At 35.7% G+C, this 22,209-nt stretch overlaps 1 protein-coding gene across 2 annotated transcripts; it reads right to left on the reverse strand.

The window, feature by feature from the left end:
• Nucleotides 1-7,634: 7,634 nt before the first annotated feature.
• On the reverse strand, nt 7,635-21,997 carry LOC127551865 (pulmonary surfactant-associated protein D-like). Of its 2 annotated transcripts, none has more exons than XM_051982002.1 (8): nt 21,848-21,997; nt 18,548-18,757; nt 17,153-17,269; nt 16,051-16,167; nt 14,492-14,608; nt 14,159-14,275; nt 10,203-10,286; nt 7,635-8,180 (listed from the first exon to the last, which is right to left on the reverse strand). In XM_051982002.1, the coding sequence occupies exons 1-8, from the start codon at nt 21,951-21,953 to the stop codon at nt 7,804-7,806; spliced, it is 1,245 nt and encodes a 414-aa protein (XP_051837962.1). In that variant the 5' UTR covers nt 21,954-21,997; the 3' UTR covers nt 7,635-7,803. The 2 variants fall into 2 exon arrangements, with proteins under 2 accessions (XP_051837962.1, XP_051837961.1); XM_051982001.1 differs by having other exon boundaries at nt 18,548-18,762.
• Between the last annotated feature and the right edge of the window lie 212 nt (nt 21,998-22,209).

Raw genomic sequence — 22,209 nt, forward strand, 5'->3', positions numbered from 1 at the left:
TAATGGATCAGTGGAATAAATTAGGTTCACAAGATACAATAGTCAATTACTATAATAATCTACTGTTTGATGAATCCAAAGACTCCAACTTCTGGAATAAGAACTCCCTATTTGACAGAAATTGGTAACTGGAAAATAATATGAGGAAAACTAGGCATGAGCCAGCATCTAACATCCTGTCCCAAGGTAAGTTCAAATTGGGTTCATGATTTAGACATAAACAATAATATTATAAACAAATTAGGAGCACAAGGGATAGTTTACCTCTCAGATCTATGGAGAAGGGAAGAATTTATGGTTAAAGAAGAACTAGAGAACATTATGAAATGCAAAATGTATATTTTTGATTACATTAAATGAAAAAGGTTTTATCAAACAAAACCAATGAAGCCAAAATTATAAGGGAAGCAAAAAGCTAGGGAAATTTTTTATACAATTACAGAATTTTACATTCTGATAAAGGGCCTCATTTCTAAAATATAGAGAGAATTGATTCAAATTTATTATATAAGTAATAAATAATATAAATATAAATAAAAATGTGCAATGGATAGAAATGATAAATGGTCAAAGAATGTAAACAAACAATTTTCTGACAAAAAAAACTAAAGCCATTTCTAGTCATGTGAAAAAAAATGCTCTAAATCATTATTGATTAGAGAAATACAAATTAAGACAACACTGAGGTACCACTTTATATCTTTCAGACTGCCTAGTATGACAGGACAAGATAATAACAAAAGGATATGTGGGGAAACTGAAACACTAATGGATTGTTGATGGAGTTGTGAATTGATACAATCACTGTGGAGAGCAATTTAGAACTATGCCCAAAGGGCTATCAACTGTACAAACTGATCCAGCAGTATCTCTACTGGGTTTGTATTCCAAAGAAATCATAAAAAATGGAAAGGGACCTACATATACAAAAATGTTTGTGACAAACCTTTTTGTAGTAGCAAAGAACTGAAAATTGAGTGGATGACCATCAGTTGGGAAATGCTTAATAAATTATGGTATATTAATGTAATGGAATATTTTTGTCCTATAAAAAATGACAAGCAGGCTGTTTTCAGAAAAACCTGGAACATAGTATGTACTGATGCTAAGTGAAGTGAGTAGAACCAAGAAAACATTATACACAACACCACGATTATGTGATGAACAACTGTGATGGTCTTAGCTCTTTTTCAAGAATGAGGTGGCTCACAGCAATTTTAATAGATTTATAATGGAAAGAGCCTTCCGTACCCTGAAAGAGAGCTATGGAAATTGAAAGTGGAGTAAAGCATGCTATTTTCACCTTTGTTGTTGATTATTTGCTTGTGTTTTTTCCCCATGTTTTTTTTCTTTTACTTTTTGAGCTGATGTTTCTTGTGCAGCATGATAAATATGGAAATATTTTTAGAAGAATTGCATGTTTAACCTATATTGTATTGTCTTCTGTCTATGCAAAAGGTGGAGGAGAGGGAAGGAAAAAAAATTTGAAATTCAAAGTTTTGCAAGGGTGGATGCTGAAAACTATCTTTGAAAATATTTAGAAAAATAAAAAGACCATTAAAAAAGGAAACAAACCAGAGAAGCTTTTTGGATAGTTTGAAGCCATAAAGTTTATTATTAGTAGAAAGAACCCAAGATTGAATTTTATCTGCATGCTGAATTCGTTTGTTCTTCAACTGACATGTGATTTATAGGGTGTTGTGGATATACTCATAGGTCTCTAATAGAGTATTCAAAGATTCTGTCCCTGTTATCCACTATTTATTGGGTTGCTCCAAGCCTTGGATAAAAGTATTGTAGAATGCTTCCAATGGGGAAAAAAAAAACAGAGCTGAGAAGGAAAGTTAATGTATTGGATGACTGAGTTAGGATCTCTAAACAGCTATTGGCAAAGTAGAACATTGGGTTTCATCTATTAAAATGAAATTTCATAAGGACAACCATCTTATGCTAATAAATTGTGGAGAAGGTGTTTCTCTGTCTTGGAAGTACCTCACTAGAGGCAGGAGACAAGATGATGTAATAAAGGCAAGGACTACTTTTTCCCAAACCCCTTCAAATTTCTTTAAATAATGATTCTAAATAAATTTTATAACATTAGAACATACAAAAAGGTGGAGTGGAAAAATTTTCCAACCAAATATAACTTAGAAGGTCATCAGAAGAGATCTGAGGCACCAGGGTGGGAGTCCAGTGAACAGTCCTGATGCAGGCCACCCCAGTGCAACCTCAGCACTAGACCTAGCCTCAGTGCCAGCAAAGCAGGAAAGGACTTTGGGAACTCTGGATCAGCAGCAATACTGGTGATTTCCAGACCTTTCAGCCTAGAGACATCAAAGATGATTTTCAAGGTTAGAAGGAAAGATTTGTCTTAACTAGGATGGGAGGACATTGGGAAACTAACAAACCAGGAGTGGTCATGCGTGGATATGGCAGGACTACTTTCTGGATGATGATATTTTACTCTCTGGTTCTAAAATATCACTATTTTAGGTAAGAAAAAGCAAAGAAAGGGGCAAGAAAAGCTTATACAGTGGAGGGGAAAAGGGGAAGAGGAATAAGATTTTGTGAATCTTGCTTTCATCAGAATTGGTTCGAAGAGGAAATAATATATAATGCATATGTATATATATATATATATATGTATAGATATATACTCAATTTAAATATAGATATCTATCTTACTGGAGGAAAGTTGAAGGGAAAGGAGATATGAGAATGGGAAGGGTGATAGAAGAGAGGGCCTATTGGACAAACAGGTCATCAGTAGCAAACATTTTTGAGAAGGATCAGGATGAAAGGCGAGAGAGAGAGAATAAAACAAATAGGAGGGAAATACAGTTGGCAGTAGTAATTAGGGAAATAATTTTGAAGCAAGTTTCTCTGATGAAGGTCTCATTTTGCAAATGTATAATGAACTGAATCAAATTTATTTTTAAAAAATGAGTCACTCCTCAATTGATAAATGATCAGAAGATATGAACTACACCCAAAAGAATATAAAATCAAGCATATCTTTTGACCTAACAATACCACTACTAGGCATTAATCCCCCAAGAGATTTTTTAAAAGGTAAAGAACCTATATGTACAAAATTTTATTTATAGTAGCTGTTTTGTCAGGGGAAAGAATTGAAAATTGAAGGGATACTTATCAGTTGGAGAATGGCTGAATAAATTGTGGTAGGCAATTATCATGGAATATTATTGTTCTATGGGAAATGATGAGCAGGATGCTCCCAGAAAAACCTGGAAAGTCTTCCATGAACTCAACATAGTGAAATGTCCTGGGTACAAAGTCATAGCAATGCTGTGGGATGATCAGCTGTGAATGACTTTGTTATTCTCGGCAATATAATGATTCACATATGATGAAGCATTATGTCTAAATACAGATTATAGCATACTCTTTTTTGCTTTATTTTTCTTGAGGATTTTTTTTGGGATATCTATATTTTCATTTGCAACATATTTTTATGCAAATGCTTTGCATAACTACACATGTATATTCTTAATGGGGGGGAGTTATAGAGAGGAAGGGAAAGAATCTGAAACTCAGAGTTTTAAAAATAAAAGTAAAAATTGTTTTTACATGTAATTGGGGTAAATAAAATATTAAATAAATATGAAAAATATAAATGCAAAAAAGAAGTTCCTCACTAGGGTCTCTTTATATTATTGGAAACATTGATCTAATCTTATTCTTGATTAAAAAAAAAAACTTTATAAGAAAAAAAACTGGGACAACTTTTGTTAGATAGTAATTTGTCAAAGAAAAGACCTGGGAAGGTTAATGGACATCAAGTTCAGCATGAGCCAAAAGTATGCTATATCTGCTTTAAAGATCAATGCACACCCAGGCTGAATTAAGAGAGACCAAGTGTTGATTGAGAATGAGGGAATGGACAGTTTTGCTGCTGTCTGCCATAGTTAGACGAAAAGTAGAGTATCATGTTCAGCAAGAGTATTTGGGCCTAGGACCAGAGATGTTCATCCTGGAAAAGAGAATGGAGAAACTGATAGGACTTGTCTGCTTCTGAAAGGCAAGTTTATGGAAGAGAAGCTAGAAGTGTTCTACTTGGTATCAGAAAATAGAACTGAAATAAAAGAAATGGCTATTACAAAGATGGATACCTGGATTTAATTTAGTAATAAAGTTCTAAAAAAATGAAACTATTTCAAAACAGAAGGGTCTTCTTGGGTGGACAGAAGGGTTTCCATTACTCAAGGTCTTTAGACAAGGCAAGAATAGATGAGGTGACCTCTTTTCTGAAATGTTGGATGTTCACGTAGTAGGGTTACACCCTTGAGAGCTAGAATGGAATTTAGAAATGACATAGTACAGTCTTCTCAGTGTTCATCTCACTCATGTCTGATTTTCTTTGACCTCCATTTGGGATTTTCTTGGCAAAGATACTAGAGGAATTTTAAATTTCCTTCTCCAGTTCATTTTACAGAGGAAAAACTGAGACAAATAGACTTGAGTAATTTGTCTAAGATCATTTATTTACCTGGTGTCTGAGATTGGATTTGAAGCTCAGTGATCTATCCCTTGCTCCACCTTACTGTAAAAAGAGTAAGTTGGTGAGCAGAGTTCACTTAAGATCACACGGTCTATCAGTGTCAGAGTCAGAAATTAAACCCGGATTTTCTGACTCAAAAGTCAATGCTCATTATTTAAGCTCAAGTGAAAAAAGAAGAAAAAAAGAATGAGAAAAGGGGGAAAATCTATTTTCTATATATACCAAGGTTAGAGAATCTAAATAATAGCCTTAGAATTATATTTTATTGAGGAGTGTGTGTGTGTGTGTGTGTATGTGTGTGTGTGTGTGTGTGTGTGTGTATTTTGGGGAGATCTCTCTAATGTGCTTTCTTTCATGCTGATATTTGATCTGAAATTACATTGTTAATCATCAGAGAACATAATATAATAGGGTCATTCTTACTGAAGATTGTATTTAATTATGATTATCCATGAAATTTTTTTGTGTTTTGAAAAAAAAATAGATTCAAGATCCACATTGAGAACTTTCCAGATGACTTTCCTCAAAAGACAAATTATTCCCGATCAAGAATCTTTAATTCTTAGCTTCTTCATCTGCAAAACAGAACTAAATGTGTTTATATAAAGTACTTCAGGACTTCATAAATTATAAAAGATCCTCCAAAGAAAATTCTTTATGGTTAGTCCGGCCCTAGCTTAGGAACTAAAAAAGCCTATTTTCTCATGAAAGTTTCCCTCTCTCAACTGCAGTAGCAGTGGTCAAAAGTTAGCTACCTTTTTTTTTGTTCTTTCCCATCATTTTTCTTGACCATCATCTATGTGCTTTGTAGTCTATCATTTTGTAGAAACGTTAACTCCTTTTTTCTTTAGATTTCCCAAGACCCATGCCTTAACGTTCTAGCGCCTGAAAAGTTAAACACTGTGATAAACTCTGTCAGATTTCTGTCTCCACCTACTAACTGAGCCCTTGAAATGTCAATCTCCCCCTGGTTCCCTGGCTATGTCTGGTCTAGTCTCATTTAAAAATAACTTCCACTCTCCTCAGTTCTCAGATAATTGACTGAGGGCATTAAACATAACAAACACCTACCTTTCCTCTTATCAAGATAGCCATCACTGTGCTGTGTATGATGATATTTATTAAAGCAGCTTTCAACTGGATGAGTTGAGAACAGTATCCTTAGGAAGCATTAATAAAAGATAGGAAATATTTGAAGAAAGTCATGTACCTTTTGGCTTCTGAGGTCCTTCTAGCAAAGTGACATCAGTCCATAGCTGTTATATCCAGGCTTGTCTTCTTATATTCTGAGAGGAATTGATTTCCTGCCCTTTGACTTTCTATCACAGAAATTCAAAGTATTCTCTACCTAGAGAAAATTCTGTTGTCCAAGTGGCAGCTATTATATTGCTGAGCTAACCCCCTTTCACTGAGGGAGCAGTTGAAATCCTGGAGCACAAAGTTCCTAAACCATTCTTGGAAATGAAATTGGGTAAGTAGTTCAAGGATACCTGGGGATTCTGAGATGCAGCTTTGGGTGCCATCCCTGTAGATAAATTCTGGGATGGGAAATCTGGGTTCTATTTGCTTCTTGTGGCTTAACATAGGGCAACATACTTGACTTATGATGTAAAAGTGTTCCTGAAAGTTCAGGATGTTCTGGCATTTGTGTGTTGGAGTTAGGTACAACCAGATAGTGAGAATCCATTGTTAAATTTTCAGTGTGACTATTTCTACATAGGAAATAAGCAAATATTATAGATTAGGATTTGATATATAGTTTTGTTGATTGTCTATATTTAAGAAAATAATGAAAAAGACATTATTCATGCAAATTAAACTTCAAAGTACGTCAGCATGCACATTTTTTTTTTTTGAGAGCCAGTGGTTAAACATTTACCAGCATACTTCTGCTCTGTAGAAAGTATCTGAAGTTTGCAAAAAATCACATGAAAGACTTTATTTTCCTTTTTCTATTTCCAATGGCTTTTTTTCAGTAAAAAATCCATGGAATTCTGATAGCTTTGACACTGCCCACTTAAAATATAGTTTTAATCCTCCAACTTTATGAGCTGGGTGTGGGAAGAGTTAATGAAGGCTTTCAGTAACTATAACCAGTAATAAGATGGCCATCCAGGCATTCAAGAACTTCCATAATTGGGCTCCATTCTAGTTTCCTTTTTTTCTTACTTCTCCTCTAAGTAACCTCTCTGTTCTGTTTAGTTCAGTTTCTTACTATTCCTTGGATATTCCAGACCTATTCCTGCTTCTGTATCTTTCCTCATGCTTTGACATCCTCTCTCCACTTCAAATTCTTCCTACATCAACTCAGAACTCAGGAAGCCTTCTTATATATTATATTGATTCCCTTTTAGGATTACCATCTGAGCCAATTGAATTAAATAAAAAAAAACACTCATTAAATACTGACTGTGGGACACTGTGGTAGGTACCAGGATAAAACACAAAAATAGACAGTTTTTTTTTTTCCTCAAGGAGTTTACTTGCTATTGGGACATACACTACTGTGTGTGTGTGAGTGTTGGGAAGAGTGCCTCATATGTTGTCTTTCTCACACACAATATGAACTGATTGAGAGCAGCAACAGTTCCTATTTTCTCTTTGTAACCTATTTTCTCTTTGTATAGTGCTAGGCACATAGTAAGCATTTAATAAAAGCTTTTTCATTCGTGTAGCAATAGATGTTCAGCAAGCTATTGTTTATTATAAGGTTTTATTGAATGAATGAATTTATGGATAAATATTTATTAAATGTTTTCTGTCTGTCAAACAAATATGAAGGATTAGAGATAGAAAATAGAAAAGAAAGACACTATCCTCAAGTGGGTTACATTCTGATTTGGAGATAAAACATATCTCAGAAGTGACAGTATAAGTTGAAGACATGCAGAATCGTGATTTTTATGAAGAGCAGTTCTGGTATAGACATCTTCACATGGTATTTAGTAAATGTTTGTTAAGCTTAAAGATTTAAGGTTCAGCTCTCAGACTTTTAGGAAGGCAGATTTTGAGTTTCAAGTATGGTGGAGTCCTCCCCATCTCCCCTTTCCCATTATAGAACATAGTGGAATTTCCTGGAATCATAATTTAAAAAGCCAGCGCTAACACAAAGTGTTGATATTTTTGTTTATTAGTCATGAGCAATACAATGGCCCTCTACCTGATGATCCTCTAGTGTTCCCAGGCAGTCCTCTCCATCTCGATCCTGTAGCAGCCAATATCATCCATAACCCTTTTTTACCTCATACCAGATAAAGCAGAGCTTTTTCTTTATCATTGGCTCAAAATTGACAAATGATAAGACGTGACTCCTCACAGCTTTTGTCATTCCACTTGCCATTGGTGTATGTTTCAATGCAGTCTTCTTTATCCTGATCATTGTTAGGCTCTCCTGGAGCCCAGTTGGAATAGCCCAGTGGTTCTCCTGTTGGATAGATGAACTTGCCTTCTGTCTGTGAGTCAGTCATACCAAGGAAAGCTGCCTTATTGTATATTGTGACAATCTCCTGAACAGCTGTGTTCTCTGCTGCGCTCCTGGGGGAGGCTACTTCCCCACCAGCTTGACGACACGATTGCAATGCTTTCTTAAAGTTGCCCTCAAAGCCACTGGTCTTGAATATGTTCACCCCAACTGCTCGGCCACTTGGGAATAATTCAGCTAGGACAAAAGCACAGGAGAGCCTGAGGCATATGAACAGAGAGACTAGTTAATTCTGAGGATAGGATGGCATTCAGGGATGGAGAGACTAGAGAGATTCAGTTCTTCCTTGGAGAAATGATTTATGCAAGGTCACATAAACAATAAGCATCAGAATTGGAACAACCTCTGACTCCCAAACCAGCATACTTCTACTACATTATGAAATGACTTGTTTTGCATTTTTGCCTGCATTTTGCTGGACTGTCCTATATAACTTGATATGTCTGCTAGTAACACGTATGGCATTCAATAATACACTTGGCTCTTTTAGTGTAGTGGCAACACTTGGACTGATAGCTCCTCCATGAAGTTCTTTTGGTTTGATGTGCCTAATCACTGATTTAAGAAAATCATAAATTATTTGTTTTTCTGGACATTATAATATCTTAAGTTTGGAAGGGATCCTTAAAGTCACTTACTTCACCCTCTCCACATTACAAATGGGGAGACTGGCTCAAGGTCAGAAAACTAATAAATGGCAGAATTGGAAATTTAAATCTAAACTTGGTCTTTCCAATATACTCTAATCATTTGTAGTCACTTAAATTCTTTCTTAAAAATTCATTTCCTTTTATTAATGCAGCTTTCTCCAAATACTGACCATAAAATGTTTTCAGTGAAAACAGTGAAATTAAGACTGAACAAAGATTGAGTGGAGACTTGGAGAGCTTTTAGAAGCATTTAAAATACCGTTCTTTTGCCTTAAGCGTGGATCTTAATGGGGAGAGAAGCCCTGAACTGGGGAAACTCATGGTCAGAATTAATGTCTTTGCTGCCTTGCTGGTTCTAAAGATTCCAAAGCCAGGTAGTAGCAAAAAGGATGGAATAACCCTGTCATTCTGGCTTCCAGCCATCCTACTCCAAAAGTTGAATTATTTCTCCAGCCAGCAGTTTTATGATTTTAAAAATCAGCTGAAGCGCTGCAAACCTTCATTGGAACAAGTTAAGTAGCCCAAACTCTTACTCTTTGTCATGGAACTAAATCAAGGTTCCAGCACTTTTGGGCAAGACCAAGATGCTCTCACCTACTATGGTCAGCTCATCATCTCAGCTTTAAGTATCTAGTCAGAGGCTTTGCCCCTTAAGCTTGTAACAACATCCAAGCACATTACCATAATTCCATGCTACAGAAGGAAGACTTTGAGACAATCTTCTTCTCCCTGTGCCATTTCACTTCATTTGAAATCCTTCCTGTCCTTTAAGTCACAAATTGTTATTACTAAGAAAATATACAAAGCATCACTTACAAACTATATTTAAAATGAATTCATAAATGATGAAGATTCTGGGATCTCTGACCCTAATGTGGCACAGTGGACAAAGGATGCTGAAGGTGGAGACAGAGGACCTGAGCTTGTCTTTAGCTCACTGTGTAATCTTGGACTAATCAATTATGCTGTTGAGGTCTCAATTTCCTTATTTTTAAAATGTAGGCATTAAATCACATTAAATTAAATTAATTTGATTAGATTTGTTATCTTTAAGGGCCCTAGGGGAGCTAAGTGACATGGTAAATAGATTATCTGCAGTCTTCAAATTAGAAAGCTCTGAGTTCAAATTAGGCCTCAAATACTTACTAATTGTGTGATCCTGGGCTAGTCACTTAACCCTTTTACTCCAGACTCCTTATCTATAAAATGAGTTAGAAAAGGAAATAACAAATCTTTGCCAAGAAAACCACAAATGAGGTCAGAGACAGATATGACTGAATAAGGACAAGGGCCCTTCCAGCTCTAACTCTAGGATCCTAAGCAAGTTTCTTCTTTTTTTTCCTTCAACAAATTTTCTACTCAGTCCTTCAAAAGGATTTATTAAACTCTTCTTCTCATCACCTGGCAGGAGATCAGTCCTGGTTCTGAGAATGAAGTTTTAATAGCAAGAAACCATATTTAGAATGCCCAGTAACAGCAATCTGTGCACAGGGAACCAGAAAGGAATAGAAACTGGGAAAAGACTTTGCCCCCACTGTAGATCACTTACCTTTCTGGTACTTGGAGAAACTTGTTTGGAGAATTTTCATCTGTTCTTGTAAGGCCAGTACTTGCTGCTTCAAAGCATTGATTTCTGCATGAGGAGAAAGATTTTTGGGAAAATCTCAGTTTAGCACAGGTTGAATTTTATGTAGGACCCAGGGCACCAGTTGCAGTGAGTAGGAGGGAGTGCAACTTTATATTATGACCAAAAGATTAGAAGCCCTAGACTAGGGTAAAGTTCAGCTATTATCCAAATGGTACCATCAGGCTTTCTGTAGATATGAAAACTCTGACTTCTTCACAAGGCTTCATGGTAACAATTGTGAAGATGTCCTATTTCCTAAAGTTATTTGGATATGGAATCCTTTTGTTCTTGGACTATAATATGAACATGCATGATTTTTTAAAATAAATTATATATAAATGCTGCTCAGAGTGGGATATAATACTTTTGTGTTAAAACAATGATAGGGGACCCTGGCAAAATTGTCATATTTAATGAGTATCTTTGATATCTGCTTAATTTCACATCCATCATTTAAGAAGATAGAATTCATTAGTATGGAAACTTTTTCATAAAACTTCAGTTCACATCATTGTTCATCCCTCTTTCATATTAAGAGGTGTTCCTTCTCATCTTCACCAGATTGCACCCTCTCTAATCCTCACTTTCTCATTTACCTTTAATCTCTCCATGTCTACTGACTGCTTCATTACATTATTTTGAGGATATCCCATCCTCAAAAAAAATCTTCAATTGATTGGTCTATCCCTACTATCATTCCAAATCTCTTCTACCTTTTGTGATTAAAGTTCTTGAGAAGGCTTCTACAACAGGTGTCGTTACTTCTGTTCCTCTCACTTTCTTCTTAACTCCTGATGATCTGGTTTCTGACCTCATCATTCAAACAAAACTCTTCTCTCAAAAGTTAGCAATTATTTATTAATTTCTTAGTCAAAGATCATGTCTCAGTCATCATCTTTTCCTATCTTTTTGTAGCCTTTGAATCACTTTCTTCTTTGACATACTGTATAGATTTTTGGAACTCTATTCTCTACTGATTCTCCTTCTATCTTATACTTTCAGCTCCTTTGCTAGATTTTCATCCAGATCACACCTTCTAAATTTAGACCTCTATAAGGATAGCTGGATGGTTCCATGGACGGTATGCTGTTCTTGATGTCAGGAGTTCAAATATAGCCTCAAACACTTATTATAGCTATGTGACCCTGGGCTCTGTTTGTCTCTGTTTCCTTGCCTGTAAAATGAACTGAAAGAGAAAATGGCAAACTAATCCAGTTTCTTTATTGATAAGACCCACATAGGGGGTTGTAGAGTTAGACATGACTTGGAAAAAAAAAACACAAAACAGGTCTTTGTTTTGTTCCTCCACTTTTCTCTTTCTATATTTTTTCATTTGATAATCTTATCAGCTCCCTTGGATTCAATAATCTCTATGCTGATTCTTGCATCAGTAATTGGTGACTTCAAGGACAAATTGGTTGCGGTTGGAAGGTCAGGTGACAATGAAAACAGACAGTTTTTTGTCTCAATTCAAGAAACTGAGATTTCAAGATCAAGTTGATTCAAAATCAAGAAATAAAAGCAGCTAAAGACCAAGGAGGCATTCAGGAACCTGGCTATTATTAATATTAATTTCAAGAACAGAATAGAAAGGTTCTTGGTTACCTGACAATACAGAAAGTGAACTTGACTGCAACTTGACTAAAGATCAAAATCAATACCACATTAGGAAAAAGTATAAAAGAGAGAGGATAGGATGAGAGATTACAAGATCTCTATCTCATTCATTCAAGCTTTTGTCTTTGGGGAAAATGGGGAATGGATAAAAGTAAAGACATTTCCTGTGGTTGCTATTATTTTTTAAAGAATTATTGAATTTCGAACCCATATATTTTCCAACACAGGGAGGGGAGAAATGGAGCCAAAAGAGCTCAGCTATTGTCTGAGGTAGCAAACTTAAATGGCAAATAGAAAAAATGTTAGTCAAAGGCACCATCTATTAAGAATACATGCTCATTTATAAAGAACATTACAGAGGAGGAGGATGGCAGATACAGGATGTATCACCTCCAAGAACAAGAAAGAGCAGTAGAGGGGAAAATGAACTCCAGGAAAGTTTGCCATCAAGCATAGTAGAGCTAGATTCAATAAGCTTTACAATTCGACAAGCAATTATAAAATTCCTATTGTGTGCCAGGCTGCCAGGATCCAAAGACAAAAAGAAAACATTTCTTGACTTTGAAAAACTTGCAAGCTAAATAAAAGATAATTTGGGAGAGGTCTTAAAACACTAGCAATCAGAGGAATTGGGGATCCTTTAGGTCTTGTTTTGTAAACTTCTCCTTGAATGAGAATGGAGTATCCTCAAAGCATGAACATCAGCTATAGGAGGTGATAGAAGCAAGAGATGAAATGACTGAGGCCAGTTTAGCTGGTGAAATACATGAAAGGAGAGTAAGATGGAATATATCTGGTAGGATCTTCTATGTGTTAAGTCCTTAGGCACCAGTACACACAGAATAGGCTGGAGCCAGACAATATAGAGTTTTAAAGACCAAGCTGGACTCTACAGTAGAGAGAAGGGAGACTTAGTAAAATGTTTGTTTTGTTTTGTTCAGGGAAGTGACATGGATAGATCTCTGTTTTGAAAGCACTTATAGATGAAGCTAAAAAGAGGACAATAAATATATTTCAAGCAGTCAATCAATGAACATTTAATAAGTGTATACTCATACCATGTGCCAACTACTGAGCTGGGTGCTAGGGATACAAAGACAGAAATGATAGGGTGCCTGCTCTCAATGAGCTTACATTCTATTAGTGGAGATAACATATATATATATATATATATACACACACACACACACACACATATATATACACACATAAAATATACAACATGAAATCTAGTTAATTTGATTGGATGTGTCAACTAGGAGAGATATGAAGGGAAAATAAAGGACATGACTATAATAAAGTACAGAGAATGATCTATCATATAATGACATGAGAGTAGGGATTGTTTCATTCTTTTTCACTTATAATCTCAAATATCTAACATAGTAGTTGGCATGAAGTAGGTTCTCAACAACTGCTTATTACTTGATTGATGGAATCCCCACATCTGGACTCTAACACCTCCCCAGCCATTGTACAATGTGACGACATGCCAATATCACTTGTAAAAATGAACTGTGAAAAGAGCAACTAAAACTTATTATAACTGCCTAGAAGACATCTGTGATAAAGGAGGTGATAAGCAAGTGATATTTAAGATATTAAAGACTGGAATGTATCAGAAACAGAAAGTATCAAGAGCAATATACTAAGATTGTTTATGAGAATGGTCTACATGCACACCCTGAGGGTATCCTTGATGAAAATGGGAGAAGAGAAGAGATATCTTCAATATTTTGAATTCATCATTTCCTTAGCTCTACAATTCACTGTGAAATACAAGAATAGTAGATACTCAAGTGTGTATTTATTTTTTAAAAGATGTGTGATTCAGGAGGACAAAATTACACCTTGGAATCTCTTCTCTAACATCACATATGTAGAGGTTTCATGATAGAAACGACAACAATGTTCTTCAGTGTTCTCCAGAGAATTGTGAAAGAAAGTATTAATTAGAAAGTATATTCTCTGCAAAAGTGTTTGCCAGAGTGAACTGCATAAGGTCTAAGGAAAGATTGTCTAGAGGAGGAATTATCTTTTTTTCTTGTCACCAAGATTTGCAACCTCTGGGAAATCCTCAATTCCTCACTGTTTTCACCCCTCATATTCAATCGTCAAATCTTCTCAATTCTGACTCTATCTTGATGACTTGACTTTGATGTCTCCTTTGCCTGCTTTGTTCAGCCTCTAAAATTTAAGAAAACAGGTGGACCATGGAGCCAGAGAAAGCTAGCTCTCCTTCAGCTGCTTGGCTAGCTCACCTGTGAGACCACTTTCTCCTTTGGCTCCCTTCTCCCCAGGTAATCCTCTATCACCTTTTGGCCCAGATGAGCCTTTTGGTCCTGAAGGGCCTGGAAGACCAGAAACTCCAACTGGGCCTAATATTGAATGACAAGAAAGAGATTGAGAACGAGTCAGTTTACACACTTGGCTGTCTGCAAAATGTTTCCCACCTTGGTCAAACATTGAATAACCTTGAGCCTTTTGAACTCCCTTGACTCAAATGTTACACAAAAGGGACTTCAGAGCTTGGGATGCCAGAAAACAAATAGCTTTTGCAGATTTCCTGGTCCTGTTTCCCATCACTCACTCACCAGCTGCTCCAACATTTCCAGGAGGTCCTCTTTCACCTGGTACTCCTTTCTCTCCCTTAGGGCCTGCTGGGCCTATTGGGCCCATGGGACCTTGTGCCCCTTGTTTTCCTGCTGCTCCTGAGGATAGAAAAAAACAGCTACTCATCACTTAGGGTTATTTTGGTCATTGCTTTCTCATCTTCTCCTTTTCAATTGGTGTCATTGTATAGAATGTGGAATGGAGAAAGACTAAACAATCACTTGAGCTTGCCATTGAAGCATGATTATCATTACCTTTTAGATCTGGCAAGAGAATTGCTTGTAGAAGACAGCAGTTACATAGCAGAAAAAATTTTGGGTTTGGACTCAGGAGCAAAAGTCCTGCATTTGAATTCTAGTGCTTCCACTTATTTGCTGTGTGAATCTGGGTGAGTCTCTTTTCCTCCTGGGGTTTCAATTCCCCCATCAGTAAAATGAGAGAGCAGTACATCAGGGGTCCTCAAGCTTTTTAAATAGGGGGCCAGTTCACTGTCCTTCAGACTGTTGAAGGTCCAGACTATAGTAAAAACAATAACTTTGTTTTATGGGCCTTTAAATAAAGAAACGTCATATCCCTGGGTGAGAAGGAATAAATGTCATCAGCTCCTGCATCTGGCCCGTGGGCTGTAGTTTTAGGACCTCTGTGATGATCTCTGAAATCCATCCACATCTAAACCCAGGATTCTCCCAGAAGCCCTTCCTTTTTAATTCTTCTGTATGTCTAGTACCACACATTTTCTGAGCATTTGACTAGGGTTTATATCTGTTCTAATGTATGTACAACTTCTTCTTTGTATATATTCTTCTAAGCAGACTGTAATTTTCCTTAGGGACAGGGATAGAGTTTGATTATTCTTTTGTAATCTGAAACATGATCATAGGATTATGGACATAGAACTGGAAGGGACATGACAAATCATCCAATCCATCCTCCTTTTTTTTCTAGATCAGGGCACTGAGGTTCACAGCGATGTCATGTGTCTTGCTCAGCATCAAACAAATAGTAAATGTCAGAATCAGGATGGGGACTACAAAACCAGCACTCTTTCCACTGTACCATGATGAATGGTTGTGGGATTCCCTTGCAGCATTCAATAGAGGTATGGACATACAGCTGACTCTGTAAATATTGCTGGAATGAATGAATGAATGAAGAAAATGCTTAAAAGTGGCAGTTATGCTCCTGAGATCCTGGGTGGGTATTAACAAAGATGATGGTATCTTTTGTCCCATTAGGGCAAAACTACTGCCTAAAAGAAAGATGCTCACTATCAGCTTTCTTGACAGGATATTTGGAGGATTTAAAAGGCCATTTGGTTCAGTGTCTCACTTCTACAGATGAAAAAATTAAGGCTAATAGGGCCAAAGATGAAATGATGTGTCCCAAATCCCAGCACTAATTAGGTGTGGAACTCAGTCTAATTTCTAATTCTGACCTCTTTCCACTGCCAAATAATTCGGATGACTTTTATTCACTGTTATCTCAGGGGATTGCCATAGACTAAATGTCAACACTTCTTTAGCCTAGCTCCAGCACCTACCTTTATCTCCACATTCTCCCTTGGGACCCTGTTCACCTTGGAGTCCCACAATCCCCTGTTGTCCAGGGGGACCAATTTTTCCTGGAGGACCAGGCACACCTGGAGCACCAGGGAGTCCTGGAGGAAAGACAGATAAGACACATTGTGATCAGTGCAAGACAAGACAAGGCAAGCACAACCAAGATGAACTGTAGCTAAGGCTCCATTTTGTGCACATTTGAAGATGGAAAGTAGTTTGGCTAATAGCATAGAAGGAGTAATATAGGGGAAGTCAATAATATTTTATACAGAATTTATTGTTTTTCATTTTTTTCTAGTCATGTCCAACTCTTCATCACTCCATTTAAGGTTGCCAAGAACACTGGCATAGTTTACCATTTCCTTCTCTAGCTCATTTTATAGATGAGGAAGCTGCTGCAAACAGGGATAAGCAACTTCCTCAGGTTCACAAAGTCAGTACTTGTAAGAGGCAGGATTTTAGCTTTAGCTCAGGTTTTTTAATTCAGGTCTTTTCAATAAATACTGTACCATATTGTCTTATATATATGTGTGTGTGTGTGTGTATATATATATATGTGTGTGTGTATATATATATATATATATATATATCAATATGTATAAATCCACATATAATACAAATATGCAAACTTAACTATATGTATATTTAGGTATATGAATTTATGTTTATTTGTAAAATTCTATATAACATGATGTGATATATAACTAATAAACAAAATTTATATGTCAGATTCCAAACTCACATTTATTTAGATTTTAACTCCTATTATCTAATTTAATCCTCACAATAACCTTTCTAGATAAAAAGTAAACATGTTATTATCCCTATTTGACACATAACAAACCTGAGTATCATGAAGGTGATGTTACAAATGTCAAAGAATCATGGAACTATAGAGAGATGTTAGTAATCAGCAAGTCTGCCATTCATTTATGGTTAGGAAATTGAGAACCAGAGCTAAAGTTCAAGCTCAAACCCATTAATTATGAATAGAACAAGGACACAGCATTAGATCTTCTTTTCACTGAAAAATATAGAATCTTTTCCTATCACACCAAAGTTTCCTTCCAATCTGGCACTCACCTTTTCCTCCAGTATCTCCCTTTGGGCCTGGATCCCCCACAGTTCCATTTTCCCCTTTGGGTCCAATGGGACCAGTTTCTCCAGTTAACCCTGAGGGGCCTCTAGGTCCTGGCAATCCTATTCCAAGAAATGAAATAAAATTAATAAGAGCCAGTGTAAAGGCAAGAGAAGCTCTTTTGTAGGATAGATTAGCTAAAATCCCATCATGTCAGGGGAGTTTTTGTTTTTCTTTTTTCTAAAACAAATACATTTTTTAATTAAAACAGTGGCTAAAAAGGGCTGCCAAAACAGATCATTATTCAAAATGTTTTTATTGATTATCTAGTACAAGGATGTCTTGTGGCCTGTGGCCTAAGAAATCATTTACTAAGGAATGCTAGGTACAACAACCTTACCCTGCTTGACTTCTATAAGTTGATAATTTTGCATGGCCTGTGAATGACATTATAAATCTCCAAATGACCCTTGGCAGAAAAAAAGGATCCCCTCCTCTAACCTAATACATGCAGAACATTGTGTTATTTATACATGGGTCCAGCTCTCCATGAACATAGGACTTTTGTGGACATGAGCAAACATTTAGGCCATAGGGAAAGTATAGGATATGGAAATCAGAGGACCTGGCTTTAAATCCCTTTTCTGCTAATTAATCACTGTGTCATCTTGGACAAGGACCCTCAGTTTATACATCTCAAAAGCATAGAGTTAGGATTAGAGGATCTCTAAGGTGGAAGCTTCCAGGTATAACTTTAGTATTGTAAGATAATGTAGCTGATAATATACTTGTGATCATAGGATCTAGAGGAGCAAATGGAACTTATTTGCCATCGGCCTAAATGAGATACAAATACTTTTTGTATACAATCATTGAAATAATTTGTTTTACTTGACTATATACATGTGTTATAAGAAATTTGTTTTTCTTTTCTTTTTTCACAATAAGGAGGGAGATGAGATAAAAATAAAATAGATTTCTGTTATTATTTTTTAATAGGGAGGCAAATAATTCTTCAAACATGAAATTTTGTAAGAAAAAAAACACTTTTAATGACATTTTGACCAGTTCTCATTTTGTTTAAAGCTTGGTCCCATTCCTTTGGTTCTTTTAAATTTATGTCTTTCACCATCAATAAAACATTCACATGGAAACTTTGAGCCATTTCAATTTCAATTTTCATTCTATTAGGGAAATAATTTCTCAAGTAGGGCTGAAGTTAAGGAAATTGATTGACTGCTGAGAAATCAAAATTGAAGAATTTTTTTGTTAGTCCTGAAATTAATATTTGCCTAAATTCAAAACTTAACCAAGACATTTAATATAGCAAGGGAGAGGGCAATCCTGTCAACAGAATGTAGGTATCTTCTAGAAAGATAAACCCAAAGGTACGTCTCTACCTGGATCTCCCTTTTCTCCTCTGGGGCCTTCTCTCCCATCTCTCCCATCTCTTCCAGGCAATCCATTTTCTACAGGACCACACATAATGAGGGCACAGGCATCTGGGGTTGCTCTCTTGGAGAAAGATGTCCTTCCTACAGCATGGGTATCCAGGGTGTGTATAAAGAGGACCAATGCAGAGAGGTAAAGTAGCAACATGGTTCCCAATTCTGAGCTAGAGAGGGAGTGAGAGGGTTAATTCAACTCATTGTCTATTCTAGGATGGGAGGAAGAACCAACCAGAGTTGCAGCTTGTGGCTATTCTTCCTTTTTATTAAGGATTATGATAAAAAAAAAAGGATTATGATCACTCATTTGAATCATCTGAGCAATAAAGGCTTACAGGAAGAATTTATACATATTAACACTTAAACAAAATGCTATATTCCTCATTTCAACTAAGCTACCTACATACATACAACCTAACATAGTGAGAACTGTGTGTCCACCCACATTTGTTTTCCTTAATATCTGCCTCAGTGTTAAAATGTCAATAGTAGAGAGAAAGAAAGAAATGAAACTGATTCTGATGCATTCTTCCCAGTCTGCTTTAGTTACATCACCATCAACAACCTGCTCTATATTCCTCAATTCCTTCATTAGGACACATTTTTGTATTATTTTGTTGAGTTCTTGACCTACTTTTGGTACTCTGTCTATCCTCTCTATCTGTATATAGCTGTCTTTCCTGTCTGCCCCCTTCTATCTTTTGTTTTTCTATCTAAATTATAATACTTAAGTTGTCTATCCAACTTCACTACATATTCTTCTTGTACTAGATTTTTTTCTGGGTAGCTAATTAGTCTGAACTTCTGAGTGACAGAATATCTCATTAATGAGATTTTGCAGCTTCTAGATCTTGATACAAATAGAATAATGTTGATTGCAAGGAGCAAAATATGGAGGACATCTCCATCTATAATAATACTTATATTATTATTTCCTAATTATCTCTTCTTCCTAATTCTGATTCCTATTATTTCTTACTTAGTACAATTAAGTGACTTATCCCCAAAGTCACTAGGGGAGTTTATAGCAAAGCTAGAATTAGAAACCTCATTTTCTTGTTCCCAGTCAAGAGTTCTCCCTATTATGACATGCTGTCCTTCAATTTTTTGCTCTATTATAGGGAACACACAAGTAGAAGTTGATGATGTGGGAATGTTCAATGTTGTGGGTGATTACTAGATTATATTGGATCATAAATTTAGAGTTGGAATGGACCTTGGAGATCATCGAATTAACTACTTCACTACCCTTTTTAGAGGAAATTGAGACCTAGAGAGAGTAATAATCCCTGAGTTATAGAATTAGCAAATATCTAAGTGAAAATTTTAGCCCAGTTCTTCCTGACTTCATCTCTAACACTCTATCTATATCCACATATATAGTATGTGTGTATGTATATGTATATATTTACATATATATGAAAAATTATATATGAATGATTATATAAAACTATTATATATAGATTAAAATATAGATATGCTCACATATATGTAGAATCATATATATGAAATATGTAAATATATATTTTTATATATCCATATATGTAAATAGGGAAGATCATAGAATGGAATAAAGAACTTTCTTTTCAATTTCCCAAAGTTAAATTAAATATATCTATATAATCTATAGATCTATCCATGTATCTTAGATATTATGTATGTGTATGCATTTGTATATATATGTGTGTATCTGTCTGTCACCCTACTAGCTAGTTATATATCTTGGATATATATTGCAAAGAAACCATGAGTTGGGTTTGTGACTGAACACAAAAAAAGAGAATGGGGTAGATTATCTGTGGGAAATAATCCATTTCTTTTAATGACCATAAACTTCTTCCTGAAACAGACTTTTCTTGTTAAAAAATAATACCAATATTCTTCTGATGATCTTGTGTGATTGTAAGTCATAGAATACTATAGTTTCTGAATAATTGGAATTGAAGATAATGTAGAGACAATGGAAACTTGTTGGAATTTTACATGTAAAGTGATAACACAAGAAAAAGAGTATAAAATATCATTGAAGAAGAGAACTTGGCAAGACATGCAACATACTGGGGGGACCACCTCTTCTAATCTGCTGAAAATTTAAAGAGATGCACAAAGGACAGATAGACATGGCTAACTTATGATCTGCATCTCTGAAAGATTATATACATCAATGAGATCATAGCTACATTATGTCATTTGTTCCTCAAATAATTTATTGAAGTATAAGAATAAACTGAGTCCCAGAAAAAAATAAGTGATAAATTCACAGTTACACAGCTCTTAAGTGATAGAAATTAGATTTAAACATAGATGTTTCTGGTCTCTGAATTCAGCACTCTACCATGGAGTTAAACCAGTTGGCCTCTAAAATGCTGTAATCCTATTATTTCTTATCTTTTTTTAAACTAGGTTTTTGAGGTTTGACATTTTTGCTAATTCAACACTGAATCTAATGTTAAAATAGATAATCTTTGTAAATACCAATGTTTCCTTTCTATCACTCACTATTCTAGAGTCTATGTTTATTATCTTAGCTTTTTCCAACTAATGCTTAGGGCTTTTTGGTATGATATACACTGGCTTGCAGACATAAGTTTAGCTTGATTCTATGGGCTGATTGGTCTACTTTCTCATGCATGGGAGAATGGCATCCCATGACATGGTCTTTGTTCCATAGAAGAACTTGAAAAACATCAGGAAATTGAAACAGAAAAGGGGCTGAGAGCAGGTAAAGTAGCCAGACTAAAACTTCTGGCTAGTTTTATAAGCTGGTGTACCACAGCATAGACATCTAAGTACAAGTCCAATATAGATCTGTTTCAAGCATGCACAGTAATAATAATAATAATAATAATAATAATAATAATACCCTAACATTTATATATTACTTTAAAGTTTATAAAATACTTTACAAATATCTCATTTGCTTTTCACAGCAACCCTAAAAGGTAAATGCCATGATCATCTCCATTTTACAGATAATGAAATTAAAAATGATAGAGGTTAAGAGCCTAGGGTTACAAAACTAGATCTCTCTCTTGAGAGAGAATTTGAACTCCATTCTGGCTCCAAGAAAAGCATGCTATCCATTATACTATCCTTTGGATCTCAAATCCACCATTGTATAAGGCAAATTGTACATGTACTAAATTACTGACCCCCAAGCCATGAAGGCAGATGGTAGCAGTTGATATTCACTCTGTGCCTCCTAGGCCAAGCAAAGGGAACAAAACCAAATATGGATCCATAAATCCTTACCTCCACCAACTACCCTCAGTCTAGAGGATCCAGAAGCCAGGTTGGGGGAGCCAGGCAGTAAGGTGATGGATAGAGAGTTGAAGAAAAGATTGGAATAGAGGCACATTAAACTCCTCTAGTTTCCCAGGAACACTCACAAAACAGGTTTTGAGAGAAGCTGTTTTCTCATTTATATTTTATCTCTTGACCTTAGCTTTCATTGCTCAATCTTTCTGGTAATTTACCTCAAGGAAGTTTCAAGGTTTACTTTTTTATGAACAAGCTCATTTTACATGGCTCAACATACATAGCAAATGTGTCTTGTGAAACTTGAGTAAGCAAGGTTTTAAGGGAAATCATTGCCTAGCAAACCTTTAAAAAAA

The sequence above is a fragment of the Antechinus flavipes genome, chromosome 2, assembly GCF_016432865.1.
Source record: "Antechinus flavipes isolate AdamAnt ecotype Samford, QLD, Australia chromosome 2, AdamAnt_v2, whole genome shotgun sequence".
Lineage (NCBI taxonomy): Eukaryota > Metazoa > Chordata > Mammalia > Dasyuromorphia > Dasyuridae > Antechinus > Antechinus flavipes.